Below are 15,720 nucleotides of genomic sequence, written 5' to 3' on the forward strand. Positions count from 1 at the left end.
ATAAAGCTGGCCCATAAAGTGTCCAAAGCCCCTAAGGTATCATAACCCTCTCATTTTTGTGACTTTGCAAAATGACAGTTACCTTACTCTCTTCTTTTCCCTCAACAGAATCTCTGCTAGGGTTTGATCCTTAGTTCACTTCAAGCTACCTCAATCTTGTTTCTTCTCCATGTAAGTTGACCTCTAGTCCTTATATTCTTCCCTTAATCTCTATTTTTCGTGGGTCAACAGAGATTCATGAGTTTAACCTTGTTTTTCCATCTAGGTTAGTATTTCAGCTCTTAAATCTGCTCTTGTAGTTGTTGTGTTTGTGGGCTTAGGTGTCGAAGTAGTTTGTTAGCTCTTTCCATGTAAGGGAAGCTAGGGTTTCGAGTTTGGATTGTGTTTTGCATGTTTTTCAGATTTGTTTCGTACTTATGGTGTGTGTATGATGCTCAACCTGATATGAATGTATATTCCACATTGTTCTGGGTGAATCTGTGTACTGGCCTGCGTGAACAGTGGAGGAGATCTGATAATCTCGCCCAAGCGAGTGGAGCTCGCCTAAGCGAAAGTATCAGAAAACCCCTCCCAGGTGTTGCGCGAACTGTCGCTCAGGCGACGAGCTCTTGTTTTGAGCGAGAGCCTATCTCGCTCAAGCGGGGAGGTCTCGCCTAAGCGAGAGAGCACGACAACACCACTATTCCACTTTTCGAGTTCTCGCCTAAGCGAAGGGAGCTCACCTGAGCGAGGGAAACCTCTTGCCTGAGCGAGAACTAGGCGAGAAGGTGCATTTGTTCTGTTTCTTTCTCTATTTTTGGGTGTTTGCCATATGTTTGGGTTGGTTACTCTTTAAAAGCATGAATTGAGTGAAAATGCATGAGTAACATGGATTAGGGTCTATGATGGATAAGTTTAACATGATATGTGGCATATGAAATGTATGAAAAGGATTGGTTATAAATAGTAGCATAGAATTGGCATGAGAAATGATCCTATTTTGATTGGTGAAACATGATTTATATGTGGTTAGGGCGTAATTCCACGATAGTTTCGTGGTGGTGCCTCATTGGTTAAGACGTAATTTCATGAGCCTCTAGGTGAGACCTCATGCTGGTGCCTCAGTTGGTTGGGACGTAATTCCATGACCCCTGTTAGTGGGAGTTCGTGGTGGTGCCCCATTTATATAATTTAGTAAGGATTCAAGGTAAGGATTGCATCCTGACACTCTAAAGAGTTAGTTAGTCTCACATAGAACGTACTGACTCGAGTGGTGAGAGTAGTAGGAGGCCTGAAACCCATTAAGGGTTAACCTTGTGTGTGGGGGATGAAACATTGTAACATTTAGCTCGGTAGAGCAGGAAAGACCACCACAAGTGCAAGCATCCGCTGAATCCGACTAATTATATGTATTCGGATGAGTTGTGTCTTGAGTCTTAGTGTATTGTTTGAAAAGTCATAACATGATTGGTTGACGTATGCATCTTGGACTGCGAATTTGTATGTAACTGTATGATAAACTGTTTTCTACTCTAGCTTACCCTTCTGCTTGTTTGTGTTCTTGTGTGTGGTTTTCTCCTTTTTGCGATGATCATCAATTTATTGATGTGAGCAAATGCGAGAACTCCCCGTGGTCATCAGCGTGATGGAGGTTTCGCTGCTTAGTCTCTCTGGATTGGATTTCCAGCTTTCTTTTAGGGCCACAACCCATGTATTGTATCGTTTGGCACTTCCTTTTGTAAATTGCCGACTCTTACTCTACTTTAGTTACTGGCATCTTGGTGTGCCTAGATTTCTATTCTGATTTCTCTTGGATAATTGTAAGGAGTAGTGTCTATACTCCAGTCCTTTGTTTCCAATATTATTCTGTGTGGCATTTCCTTTAATTAGCGTTATTAATTAAATGGGGTGTTACAATATGTAATTTTTTTATGTTACTTCTCTATTACAACTAATTAGGTAAAGATTATAATTGTCTATGTCATTCCTTTTTTTTAATCTATTTTAGGAAAATATACATCATTGTAGTTTTGAAAAATAAATCAGAATAATTTATTACACTATCTTTTGCTAGAGTAAATTAAATTAATTTATTGGTTTTCCGAAAACATATGGGATATATAATACAATCTTTATCTAAGAAATAATTAATCATTATTGAAGAGATTAAAATTCGGTATTTTCCGTTATGAGAACAATAGAAAAAAAATTAAGTGCAAAAAAATATATAACTTTTGTATAAATTATGTTTTAGATAATAAAAAAGAAAATAAAAAGTTAAACTTGTTTAGTAATTGAAAAGGGTATCATACCAATTGCATCAAGTTTTTAAACTTACTTGCCAGTGGGGATGTCAACGGGAGGGATAGGATATGGTAATAGATCCCTCGTACTTTACCTGCTGGATAAATATTTGTTTCGTACTTAAGGATGTCAACAGAGCGGGTAGGGTACGGGTAGTAGCTCCCCGTACCATACCCGCTGGATAAATATTCACCCTATATCCATACTCATATCCGTCGGTATTCATTATGCGGATACCCGCATAATTTTTTAATATCCACGAATATTCACGGGTACCCGCGGGTATTTACAAAAAAATAAAAATAAATATTTATCAACATATTTTAATCGTAAATTCAAATAAAATACAATACATAACATTCATAAATTCTAAACTAGAGCTGTCAAAACGGGTCACCTGACCCAACCCGGCTCGGCCCGCAACGGGTTGGCCACTTAGTGGGTCAACCCAACCTGACTCACTTATTAGCGAGCCAAAAAAATTAGAACCCGACCCGACCCACCACGGGTTGGCGGGTTAAACGGGTTGGCTCACTGGCTCACTTAATTAAAAAAAACACACACACACAATTTTTTTCTTCAATCCCAAGAAAACTAAATTATAATTCCGATTAAAATCTAAATAAACTTCAATACAATCCAAATAAAATCCCAAATTATGTTAAACTCCAAATACAAACCAAAATCACAAAAATATAAATTACTATCTAACATCAAATCATTCTTGTCACTTATCAAATTGTAGTATTAGAGTCTTGAATGGATAAATCCACAACATTTTCTTTACCTTCTTTTATACCAATTTTTGTAAAATGATCCCAAACCTTAGAAGTAGTCCCCCTAGGTCTCTTACTTTCTCTACCAAAATTTTTACCCTCATTATCAATCTCTTCTACGGTTGGTGGCAAAGAATCATTCAAATTATCATTAAAACGTTGATCATCTACTGTTTCAGAATTCATTTTGTTCTGTAATCACCATAAACGTTAACTATATAAACAAACAACCAAAAATGTCAAGTAGCATAACTTTAAAAAAAATAAAGTATGAAGTGAAAGTGAGAGAGAAAGATGAGATAAGGAAATTAGAACTGTGAAAATAATGAACAATCAAATAATGTGAAGTCTGGAAGCAGCAGTTTCAAGACGACAACAACAAACAAAAAGATGCAATGGTGAATTAAAGAGAATAGCATTTAGATTTAGGGTTTTATTTTTTAGTATTATATATATATATATATATATATATATATATTAATTTAATATTTAAAATTTATTGGCGGGTTGGTGAGCCAACCCGGTTCATCACGGGTTCAACCCGAATGAGTCGGGTTCTTAGTGGGTTGGGTTCATTTTTAACCCATACTGAAATTTGTAATTTTTTTTCAACCCAACCCGGCCTGAACCCGTGATGAGTCGGGTTGGCTCGCGGGTTATAACCCATTTTGACGGCTCTATTTTAAACAAAGTCCAAATAACCCATTTAAATAGTATTGAATGATAGTTTACAAAGAAATGATTTTTTTTTAAAAACTAATTGATAAAAAAACAACTAATTCAAAATCAATATGTTAATATTTTAATCATGCTTTTTTTTAATTTGAAGTAGAGTATAACGAGTACATGTATCTACCGGTACAGATACTATGATACCCGTACCCACCCCGTTAACATGTGGGTATTAAAAATACTCATACCTGTTACCTGCGGGTATCCATCTACAATATCTATTTTTTACCTGTTGCGGGTTTTATCCGCAGATACCGCGGATACGAATTTTTTTGACATCCATACCTGTACCCGTACCCATATCCATCGGGTATCCGTTATGCGGGTATCTGCATAATTTTTTAATATCCACGAATATCCACGGGTACTTACAAAAAATAAAAATAAAAATTTAACAACATATTTTAATCGTAAATTCAAATAAAATATAATACATAACATTCATAAATTTTAAACAAAATCCAAATAACTCATTTAAATAGTGTTGAATAATAGTTTACAAAGAAATGATTTTTTTTAAAACTAATTGATAAAACAATAACTCATTCAAAATCAATATGTTAGTATTTTAATCATGTTTTTTTATTTTTTTTAATTTAAATTAGAGTATAGCGGGTACGGGTATCTACAGGTATGGATACTATGATATCGGTACCCGTCTCGTTAACATACGGGTATTAAAAATACCCGTATCCGTTACTAGAGCTGTCAAAACGGATAACCCGATCCGGCTCGATCAATCACGGGTTGATGATTTAGTGAGCCCACCCAACCCGACTCACTTTTTAGCGAGCTAAAAAATTCGAACCCGGCCCGACCCACCACGAGTTGACAGGTTAAACGGATTGGCTCACGAGTTCACTTAATTAAAAAAAATACAATTTTTTTATTTCTTTCGGTCAAAACTAAATTGTAATTCTAATTAAAATCTAAAATAAACTTCAATACAATCTAAATACAACTCAAACTAAAAAAAAATACAAATTATTTATGTGTTGGCTAAAAAAACAACCTAACATGACCTAGATGTAAAACTCAACTTAATAAAAAACACTTGCATGACCCTTTTATCTACGGGTTGATGAGCCGGATTCTAGATTAGCTGGGTCAAAAATCAACCCGTATTGAAATTTGTAAAAAAATTTCAACCCAACCTGACCCGAACACGTGATGAGCTGGGTTGGCTCGCGGATTCCAACCCATTTTGACAACTTTACCTATTACGTGCATGTATCCGTCTACAATATACATTTCTTACACCTTACGGATCTTTCCCGCAAATACATGCATGTACGAATTTTTTTACATATTGCTAGACTTATTTATGTTTAGCTACCATCAATTTTTTTACCTTACTCTCACTAACCAAAAAAAGGAAAAATTGTCAAATACCAAATATTACCTATGAAATTAGGGCTTAGGGTGCTTTTGTTTTTAATCATGTTTTTCTCTGTAATTTGATTCCCCGCGCACATAAATATCGCTGCGAATTCAATTCACTCCACGAACTCACCCTATTTCTCACTCAATAATCCCACTGTTCAATTTGCTCAATCCCCTTAGTCCCCTAAACCCGACATCATCACTGCCTCTGGAAAACCCTCTCTCGCTCAATAGGCTCCTCCAGTTGCCGGTGTTGTTCTGAAATTGAAGCCCCGCACCTCTTCGATCCAGGTAACTGCTTTCCCTATGTGTTATTTTATTAATGTGTTGCATATCTTAGTTGTTGGATTTTCATAATCATTCTTGGTCTGGTTTGCCCATTTTTGACGATTTGCGTATAACTTTCTTGTTCATTCGCTATTGTTTACTCATTTGCATGCGATTTTTGCTGCATTACCCTTTCCCATTCCCCCCTCTCTTTAATGTTTGGGGAACTTCTTTTTTTTCTTTCTTTACTTTTTTGTTCTTTATTTTGAATTCATCATTGGTCTTGTTTGCATCTTTTTCTCATTTTAAATATGGCCATTTCTCAAACATTAAGCCAAACAACAAAGGCTTCTTCAATACTTGCCTTAGCTGCCTTGCCCCACCACTGTTCCATACGGAGCTGCTGCAAAAACCATTTTAGTTTATTTTATTATTAGTGTTGTTTTGTGGGTCAAAATAGTTTGGTCCGCTATTCCTTTAAGGTGTTTGATACGATGTGCATTCCAATTACCAGTAGTTTACCCTCTATCGGTTCAACATGTTGATTTGTTGGAGGATGTATTGGTACTGACATTTATTTTCATTTGTGGGTGTTATGGCAATGTCACTTACACTTCTTCTTTCAAGAAACAAAGAAAATAACCCTCTAGGGTTGGCTTAGTTATGGAGGGGGATTTGAATAGTTTGAATGAATTTTAAGGTTCGAGCATCTAACCTTGTTGCCACGGTTTTGTTACGGTTGTTGTTCTGCAATATTGCATGCCGATTAAACTAGGGATCGAACCAGCCATACCATTTAGATCTCTGTTTGGATTTTGTTTGGTAACATGAAATAAGTTATCAAGTTTTTCTTATATTGCATTTCATAAATTATAAATTATTCAGAAATACGACTTGCGTTTTCATCTATAAAGTGAGGGAAGAAATAATGCCATGTGGTTTTTCTTTTCTCAATCACAGGAAAGAAAAAAATTTATCCTTGGATTAAAAGCTACATAGTTGATTTAAATACTATTCAGAAATTCATAGGAATATCAATATACTCTATTGAAATATCAATAAAATATATCAATGTTTGATACTTAACTTAAAGCCTTTTTTCAATTTCTGGCAGCTGTTACTCATTCAATTTTATTACACTCTTGGCTTTGTTTATGTTGACACAGACTTAAAAGAGATGGGATTACCAAATGCTTCTGAGGACTTGTCATCGGAGATGGAGGTTGATGCCTTTCGGCGCCTTTTTCCACTTCGTTATTTTGAGCGTCATCTTGCCGAATCAATAAGGCCTGATGGTAGACCACTTGGAAAAAGCAGAGAAACAAGTATTTTTCTTGGTTAGTTATTTTTTCTCTCTTCCAATTTACAATCTTCAAAACCTTTGGTATATTGTATTATTCACACTTTAAGCAAAACTTAGATGGTTAACTCATTTGATTAGGTGCTGTTTCGACTGCTAATGGGTCAGCTCTAGTGAAGATTGGATCAACTGTTAGTCACTCTTCCTGTGTATTTTTTGTTAAATCTTGCGTGCATCTGGGTTATTGATTTTATTACGGGGTGGATTTAATGATTTACTAATTGATCTCTTCCCAGACTATGTTGACTGCTATCAAAATGGAGGTTATGACCCCCTCCTTGGAGTCACCGGATGAGGGCTGTCTAGGTTGGTATTGGTTGCTGTGCCTCTTGTGTTAGTTATTCAGTCTTTTGGTCACATGACAAAAAAAAAATAATGTGTTAATATCTGTTATTTCAGCTGTTGATTTCTTCATGCCTCCAATTTGTTCTCCAATTGTTAGGCCTGGCAGGCCTGCTGAAGCATCACCAGTGGTGTCAAAGCAATTGTCTGACACCATTTCAAGGCATGTTTTAATCTTTTTCATCACTTTATTAGGTTCATTTATTTCAGATGATGAAAGAAAATAATTTATCAAAGTCACTCCAACTAGCTTTCTATCCTCCACAATAATAAAGGAACCATAAGAAACTGAAGAATTAAAGGGAATGGTTGTAGTTTACCTTTTGAATTCTACCAAAGCTACTCCACCTTCCTTTCCCTATAGTATGTCCAGTACAGATGTCACCTTTCTGAAAGAGGGTTGGTTTGCAGAAAAAATTGTGCCTACCCCTTGATACATCTTTGGAGATATTCTTACTGGAAAGTACATAGATTTTGAATGTTAAATGTGATCCCGAGAGTTGATAAACATCTAGGTGAAAGCATGCTGGTTGAAGTTGTTAGTTGATCAAACACAATTTCCCTCAAGTCATCATTTCTATGGTTTACCCCACATGCTGTCTCATGTCATGGTATGTGTAGGACATGATTTTTTAGGGAAAAGCAAGGAATGGTAAACTTTTAGTTTGAAGTAAATTCTCTCTATTATGATTTTCTATTAGAGGGTTTGCAGAAAAAATTGTGCCTACCCCCTGATACATCTTTGGAGATATTCTTACTGGAAAGTACATAGATTTTGAATGTTAAATGTGATCCCGAGAGTTGATAAACATCTAGGTGAAATTATGCTGGTTGATGTTGTTAGTTGATCAGACTCAATTTCCCTCAATTCATCATTTCTATGGTTTACCCCACCTGCTGTCTAATTTCAGTTTGAAGTAAAGAGGGTTTGCAGAAAAAATTGTGCCTACGCCCCTGATACATCTTTGGAGATATTCTTACAGGAAAGTACATAGATTTTGAATATTAAATCTGATCCTGAGAGTTGATAAACATCTAGGTAAAGTATGCTGGTTGAAGTTGTTAGTTGATCAGACACAATTTACCTCAATTCATCATTTCTATGGTTTACCCCACCTGCTGTCTCATTTCATGGTATGTTTAGGACAGGATTTTTTAGGGAAAAGCAAGGAATGGTAAACTTTTAGTTTGAAGTGAATTCTCTAATATGATTTTCTTTAGAATAATAGATTATCATGAAACCTTCTAATAAAAAAATGAGGACTTTATCCTCCCTTTCCCTCAAAAACCCCTCCATCCAAACATATATATATGTCAACCATCATGGTGATCAATAATTTGTATTTCTTTGTTTGATGTGTCAAATAATAAGTAACCTATACTTTTATTCTGCAGTTCTAGAATGATTGATTTGAAAGAATTGTCTCTGGTTAGTGGAAAAGCTGCATGGATGACTTACCTGGTAAGCTTTTATATTGATTTGTGATTACCAAATTTTGTATATCAACCACAGAAAGTTATAACAAAGTTATAGTAACATGGGTATTATCGGGTGTCTAGGTCCCACAATGAATAAAATGGGATGCTGACTGGAGTATTTAAGTGTTTGGATGTTTATCAATTGGTATTAGAACTGGTTGTTGGTCTCTTGGAGTTAGAGATTTGGGAAGATTATATCAAAGATACAAGTTGATTATGTTAGAGATATGATTTGATTAAATTAAATAGGGAGATATGATATATTATTTGATAGGGAAATATCTTACCAAATACTTTCGATAACTAGATATTGATTTTGTTCTTTATTATTGTATTTCTTCATTATAAATAAGAATGCTTATGTGTGTACACAATACACGGGATTCATAATATTCCTACTTGGCTGCTTTCTTCTTAATATGGTACTAGAGTTGTTTGTTGGTTTCTTGGAAAAGGCCATTACAATGGATTTTTACTAGTAGAGGGTTTTTACCAACGAGGAAGTTGAGTGTAGTGTCATGGATGAAGTGTTGTAAAGTGGAAAGCCGACTCCCAGGGATTGTTCTATGTAGGGACTTCTGTATTATGGGGTGTTTATCTCCTTCATTAAATAAAATGGTATGTTGGATCTAGTTTTGGGCTCATGATTAAGCAAGTGCATTTTAAAAGGAAGTAGTGGGTCACAGGTGGGTGGGTCCATTTAGGCATTTAGGGCTAGTTTTCTATTAGAAACTGTAAACAATTTACTTCTATAAAGGGATTGGCAAAATACTGTTAAGAATACTTTTCAGAATTAGAAAGTTGGGAGGAGTGGACCAGACTCTCAACATGGTACCAAAGTAGTTATCCTTTCAACATGGTATCAATAGCCTAACGAGAAGGGAACTTAAATCCATGCTTTCCCTATGGCCTACTGCCAAAGGAGTAAATTAGTTTAGAAGCGGTGTATGTTTTTCGTTTCCTGTGTTTTTTCCCCTGTTGTCACTGTTCACGTCAGATACTCTGCTCACTGGCGACATCACATTTCACCGCTCATGTCATTGTTCACCATCATGAGCTCTTTAATAAGTATTATATTGTTGATGTCTTTTGTAGCTAAGGTTGTTTACTGTTGTTCAATTTTTCGGGGGAGTGCTGTCTACCCTGATTTTTTCTGGTGTGTATTGTTTATCAGTAAGTTTCTTTTTCCTGCAAGCTTTTTCTAGCTGACATTAGTATTCACCGTGGACCTTTTTCTGCAATACTATTCAGACATTTTCCAGTGTGTTCCTTTTATTTTTTCTTAAGATGAGCTTTTCTCTGGGCGACAACTGCCACCATAGCATTACCTTGCTGAGTGATGACCATTTGTTCATCTTCAGTAGTTGGTGTGCCCTCAAAACATTTTTTTCTTCTTTGTGCTCTTTGAACATTTTTTCTTTCCAACAGTGGTTGCACTTGCTGAGCATTTTCGCTTTCTTACAGCCACCATTGTCCTTTGAGCATTGTTGTTTTCAGATAGCTTTTGGTTTCATTGAGCATTTTTTTTCTTTCTTGCCACTGCTGTCTTCTTTGAGCAATTTTGCTTTCCGACAACTGTCACTTCCACTGATAATTTATATCAAGCTTTGCTAATGATACATATGTTCCAACTTGATGGGTGAGTGTTACAGATATGATTTGAAAGGACAAAACATATTGAAGATTGATTATCACTACAGATAGACTAGCTTTGTCTTATGTAAAGTCATCTTTCACAATCAACTGGCTGAAATGTTTACGAAGTCTCTCAGGAGGTTTTGTTTTGATGTCATTTATAACAACCTTGTCTCATATGCCTGAACATGAGAGGGAGTGTTAGAGATCTGATTTCATTACATTAAATAGGGAGATATGATATGAATTGATAGGGAAATTTCTTACCAAATATTTCCCATTATTAGATATTGATGTTGTTTCTTATTATTGTATCTCTTTTTCATGATAAATAAGAATACTGATAACATTAGGAATTTAAAGTTTCCTCTAGGTTTCTCTCTCCTCAATGTAGTACTAGAACAATATTTGTGACTTGTGTTACTGATCCTTGTTGTGAATAGGGGATTATTTGGATAAGAATATGGTAATATCTCTCTTAATTAGGGAAAAATATTCTTAGAATTGTTACAAATAGAGGAGTTGAGAATGCAATCAGTTTGATTGTTATTCTTAGAATAAGTCAATCTTAAATAGAATTTATTGGAAAGTTGTTGTGCTTTGTGGTATACCTAGTTTTTAGATATGACCTTTCTCAATCTTTTCCCTTCTCTCTCATTCATTGTATTTGAAATCTTCATTGTTGTTATAAATATGAGATCTTTAGACAGGGAAATCACTTTCTCTAGTTCATTCTCTTTTCTTTTTTATTTATCTCAAGTTGGTATTGCGTTGATCTCGCTCTTCCTATCTCCATCTGACAAAAAAAATCGTTGTCTAGTCACTGTTGTCTATCATTGCAGTTTCGTACAATGTTTGTATTTAGTGCACCTTGAGGAGTGTGATCCACCCTCTGTTGGTATGTATTCAAATTCCAATTGATGTGCCGTCATGTATCTTCTTCGTCTCAGCCTACATTTTTGCCCTCACTTCTTTGTTTTGGTACCATTTGGTGAGACATATAAGGTTGCTTACATTTTCTCTCTCTCGCAACCTTGTTTTCCCCTTTGGTGAGACGTATACCATATTTTAACATGTCTTTAGGAACTATCTCCTCTTTTTTCGGGATTCCTTTTGTAACTTCTAAGAAATTAAATGGAGAAAACTACATGTCTTGGTCAGCTACAATTAAACTTTGGTTCCTTGGCCAAGGTTTTCACAATCCTTTAGAAGATGAAATTAGAGTACCATCAAATCATGTTCAGTGGACGAAAATTGATTTTAAGCTTTGTGCTTTACTTTGGCAATCAGTAAAGCCCAATATTTTGAGCACTCATGTCATTTAAAACTTGTAAGTCCTTTTGGAAGAAGGCCCAAATTATTTTACAAATGATTTGGCAATCAATAAAGCCCAATATTTTGAGCACTCATGTCATTTAAAACTTGTAAGTCCTTTTGGAAGAAGGCCCAAATTATTTTACAAACGATATCCGGTGCCTCTCAGATTTTGCTAATGGAATTGTCTCTCAAGCAATCTAATAATGACTCCTTGTTCCAACTCTTAAGAGTAGGAATGTTCAAGAATCTGCAAAGTTATCTACCATGATATCTGCATGTGGAAAAGGAGGTCGTAGCACTTGAGGAGGACGTGTTGGTAGAGGGCTCAATACACATAGTAGTAAAGGAATGGGCCACACCCAAGGGAATTGTTATTCTTTGCATGGCTTTCATGACAAGACAACCAATTTTTCCAAATCTGAAGTTACTGAACCAAAGTTCTCTAATGAAGAATATCAGGAATATTTGAGGTTGAATCCAAATCATCTAGAACTCCTAGTTTGTCAACAACTTGCATTTCATAATTTGTGGAAAGTTAAAATCCTTGGGTAGCATGCAAAAATGTGGTATGAGATGATTGGTGAAGGTCATGAATCTAGATGCCTATACTACTTTGGTACTAGCTCATCTGTATCCTGTATTGAATCCTCATCTCCTAATCTACTACAAGAACACTTAAGGCAATCCTCATTTGTCAAAATATGGTTCTTGAACTAAGTAGTCTTCAAACTTTAAAATATGAATCATGTTAATTAGGAATACATATTTGGTCTCCTATATGCAACTCTTTTTCTATGATCCATTATGATATTTTGGGGCCAAGTTGTATCTCATCTTTTGGTTTTAGCTATTTTGTTAGTTTCATTGATGATTTTTCTAGATATATTTGGATTTATCGAGTGGAAGAATGTTCTAAACTTTTGTGTATCTTTATGTTTTTCCTTATGGAAAATTAATCAAAATCTTATGAAGTGACAATGACAAAGAACAATTTCCTTTGATTTATCTAAACTCTTAAGCTTAAATGATATTTTGCATCAATCTACTTGTCGTCACACAACGCAGCAAAATGATATAGTTGAAAGAAAAATAGACACTTGGTTGAAACCGTTTGTACTTGGTGCACACATGCCCGTTCATTATTAGGTTGATGCTTTGCTAACTGCTTGTTTTCACATTAACTGAATGCCTTCTTCTTAACAATATAGTTCCCTACTTCATCGTATTTCCAAAGGAACCTCTCTTTCATATTTCTTCACGTCTTTTTGGCTGTATATGTTTTGTCCATGTATGTCTGAGTTTAGTTGAAGTCTCAGCTGGAGCCATTGAATGTATCTGTTTTGGCTGTTCTTAACTTCAAAATGGATATCAATGGTACTTTCCTAAAACCAATAAGTACTATATGTTTGCCAATATCACCTTTTTTCGAATCAACTCCTTTCTTCCCTCCTACATAGGATTTTAATTCTGTCCAACATGTCCTCTACCTATGCTTTTAATTGAGGCTTTCGCTCCTCTTGCTCCTTATTTCTATAATTTGGAAGAGATAATTTCCCTAAGGTAGAACATATTATTTGACTTCAAAACAAAAGAGACAATATGTTATAACAATTTAAACAAAACCTGGACCAAGTTCAAAAAAAAGGATAAAGTGCCCGGCAAACTAGGAATGAATGAAGTAGAATTTATTTATGGTTAATGGGTGTATCTTAAGGTTCAACCTTATTGCTTGAAATCTTTTACTTGAGTGGAATGAGAAATTATTTCCATGTTACTATGCCACATATGAAATCCTCCATAGAATTGATTTGGTGTGCATACAAGCTATAGAGCATACTTACATCAACCATGGATTCCATATATGCCTACTGAAGAAGGCACTGGCAACAGCCTCAGTGATACAACCTCTAACATCAGTACTAACTGAGGAATGGGAAACCCCAACCAGCAGATGTGTTAGCTATTACGAATGGGGGATCAAGTAGCAGCAAAAGTCTCTGTAGAGCATCTTCCTTCTGAGGATTCGTCGGAACAATTTGCAAGTTAATGGGAAATTTTTAAGAACACTTTTTAAAATTAGGAAGTTGTGAGCCAGATCTCGAAATATCTAATGTGTATCATTCTTGTGGGGAGATATTTCCTATCGTTCAATAAAGCTTTAGTTTTCTTGCTCTTCTGTCAATAGTTCTATTACAATAAACGTGTAACACATCAAATTAGGTGACGTACACTGTCTTTGTTTGCTCTGATTGTGCTATCAATTGATTAAATGGCAGAATAATGACTTCTTTTTATCACGCAGGATATCTATTGTTTGGATGCTGATGGTGCTCTTTTTGATGCTGCATTACTTTCTGCTGTTGCTGCTTTATCTCATTGTAAGTAGTTCATCTTCGCTGTAATTTTGTCAGATTATGCATCTGTTAGACCCCTTTTTCATAATAATAGGATGCACATTTGAAAACTGTACACCATGCAATTTAGGAACAAAGAGAATATAGACTTTTCATATACTTAAAGAGAATTTGTTTTTCTGTTGGTGTTCTTAATGTGATGCCTTTCAGCACGTTGTGGTATTACCATATTGAGTTTGTCTATGAATTTCTGCGTTGATAGTGCAAATTCCTGCTGTTGCCATGAATGATGATGGCAAAATAGTACTTGTGTCTGATGAAGATGGACAAAACCAAGCACAGGAGCCAGTCAATAAGGAAAAGAGGAAGCTTACATTAAGAAGCATTCCGTTCTCATTAACATGCATACTTCACAAGAATTACATCTTGGCAGATCCTACTGCAGAAGAAGAATCCATTGTGGAAACACATTTGACAATAGTTTTGGATACATCTGGCCAACTAATATCACTTTACAAGCCTGGTGGGTCGGTTCTTGCCTATACTTCGTCTGTCCAGGTTAGTTTACTCATTTTTTTTACGGAACTAATAAGGTAGTGATGCTTAGCATTCTCATTTCTATTAAAAAAATATGGTAGTTATAGCATTGATATGAATGCATTACTGATCAATTTTGGAAAAATTAAAGTAATTACTTTGAAGTTTCAAGTCAGTCTTTCAAACTTAAATGAATACAAGATGTGCAGGTCCCCTGAGACCTTCATATAATGGCCCATCTAATATAGTGAGGCTTGTTTGTGTCTTATTGAGGTTCATTTTTTCTCTAAAGATCATCTTTCACTGTTTAGTTTTGCTGGGTTTTGTGATTCAATTTTTTCCTCAATATTCGTCCACTCTACAGTTTTAGTCTGAGTTTTATATTTGAAGGGTAAATTATGACAATTGTTTGATAGTGGAAATTTATTTAGTGTACATTAAAATCCCTAAAACAAAATTTAGTATTCTGAACAGCGTGAAATAATACTGCGTTATGTTGTTAATATGAAATTTATATAACGATACTGTGTTTTCAGGACTGTGTAGCATTAACCCGGCAAAGAGTAAAGGAACTAAAAAGCCTCTTAGACAAAGAAAATTCTGCTATGGAGGTTTGAGTAGAATTATGCAATCATCTCTTTTTGTCCTGAATGTTTGCTTAAATTTGTACATTCTGGATACTGCGGCATTTCATTATAAAAACGGTTCTTTTCACGAATGTTATACCCATCTTTAGGACATTTCTTTTTATTCCGGCATATTTGATTTTTCACGTGTTTGATGGATTTTGGGATTTAATTGTTTTAAAAATCCGATCCAAATTGCACAACGTAAACTAAACAAACCCTTCAAAGAAAGTCATTTTCTGTTGTATGGTTTAGTTCTTATATTCTAAACTAAATCAATTTGATTTTCCTATTCAATTCAAATAAGTCCTAAAATAGGTTTATGTTGCTCCAACAGTATCTAATAATTGCAAACAATATTTTTAAATAATTTTCTTTAAGGTCGATTTATATTGTCTATTATAAAGTTAACGAAATTCATTTGTTAAGTTGACATAATTAAAGTGGTGTTAATTAAATTTTTAAGAAAAAATGAGCTAATTTATTCAATCTAAATAGAACAGGTTAAACTGTACTGATTTGAATAATGCGCAGGTGTTTCCTGCTATTTTCTCCCTGCACACTTATAGGCATCATCTCCACATTGTTGTCCTTTCTCTTCCATAGGAGCAGCCGCACCCTATGCATCC

General features: G+C 35.1%; 1 protein-coding gene across 1 annotated transcript; it reads left to right on the plus strand.

Moving 5' to 3' along the window:
• The first annotated feature begins 5,167 nt into the window (after positions 1–5,167).
• LOC114193528 (exosome complex component RRP43-like) lies at positions 5,168–15,188 on the plus strand. Its single transcript, XM_028083362.1, has 9 exons — positions 5,168–5,465; positions 6,608–6,778; positions 6,883–6,932; positions 7,038–7,107; positions 7,201–7,306; positions 8,539–8,605; positions 13,877–13,952; positions 14,191–14,486; positions 15,002–15,188. Exons 2-9 carry the CDS (start codon positions 6,619–6,621, stop codon positions 15,080–15,082), a joined length of 906 nt encoding a protein of 301 aa, XP_027939163.1. The 5' UTR covers positions 5,168–5,465; positions 6,608–6,618; the 3' UTR covers positions 15,083–15,188.
• Positions 15,189–15,720: the final 532 nt, after the last annotated feature.

This window comes from Vigna unguiculata, chromosome 8, assembly GCF_004118075.2.
Source record: "Vigna unguiculata cultivar IT97K-499-35 chromosome 8, ASM411807v1, whole genome shotgun sequence".
In the NCBI taxonomy this organism is placed as follows: Eukaryota; Viridiplantae; Streptophyta; class Magnoliopsida; order Fabales; family Fabaceae; genus Vigna; species Vigna unguiculata.

Excerpts from the sequence above, each read along its gene's own strand:
- LOC114193528 (XM_028083362.1), top strand. The coding sequence starts at position 6,619 with ATGGGATTACCAAATGCTTCTGAGGACTTGTCATCGGAGATGGAGGTT. Across the intron at positions 7,108-7,200 it reads ACCGGATGAGGGCTGTCTAG|CTGTTGATTTCTTCATGCCT; the intron begins GTTGGTATTGGT and ends CTGTTATTTCAG. Across the intron at positions 13,953-14,190 it reads TGTTGCTGCTTTATCTCATT|TGCAAATTCCTGCTGTTGCC; the intron begins GTAAGTAGTTCA and ends CTGCGTTGATAG.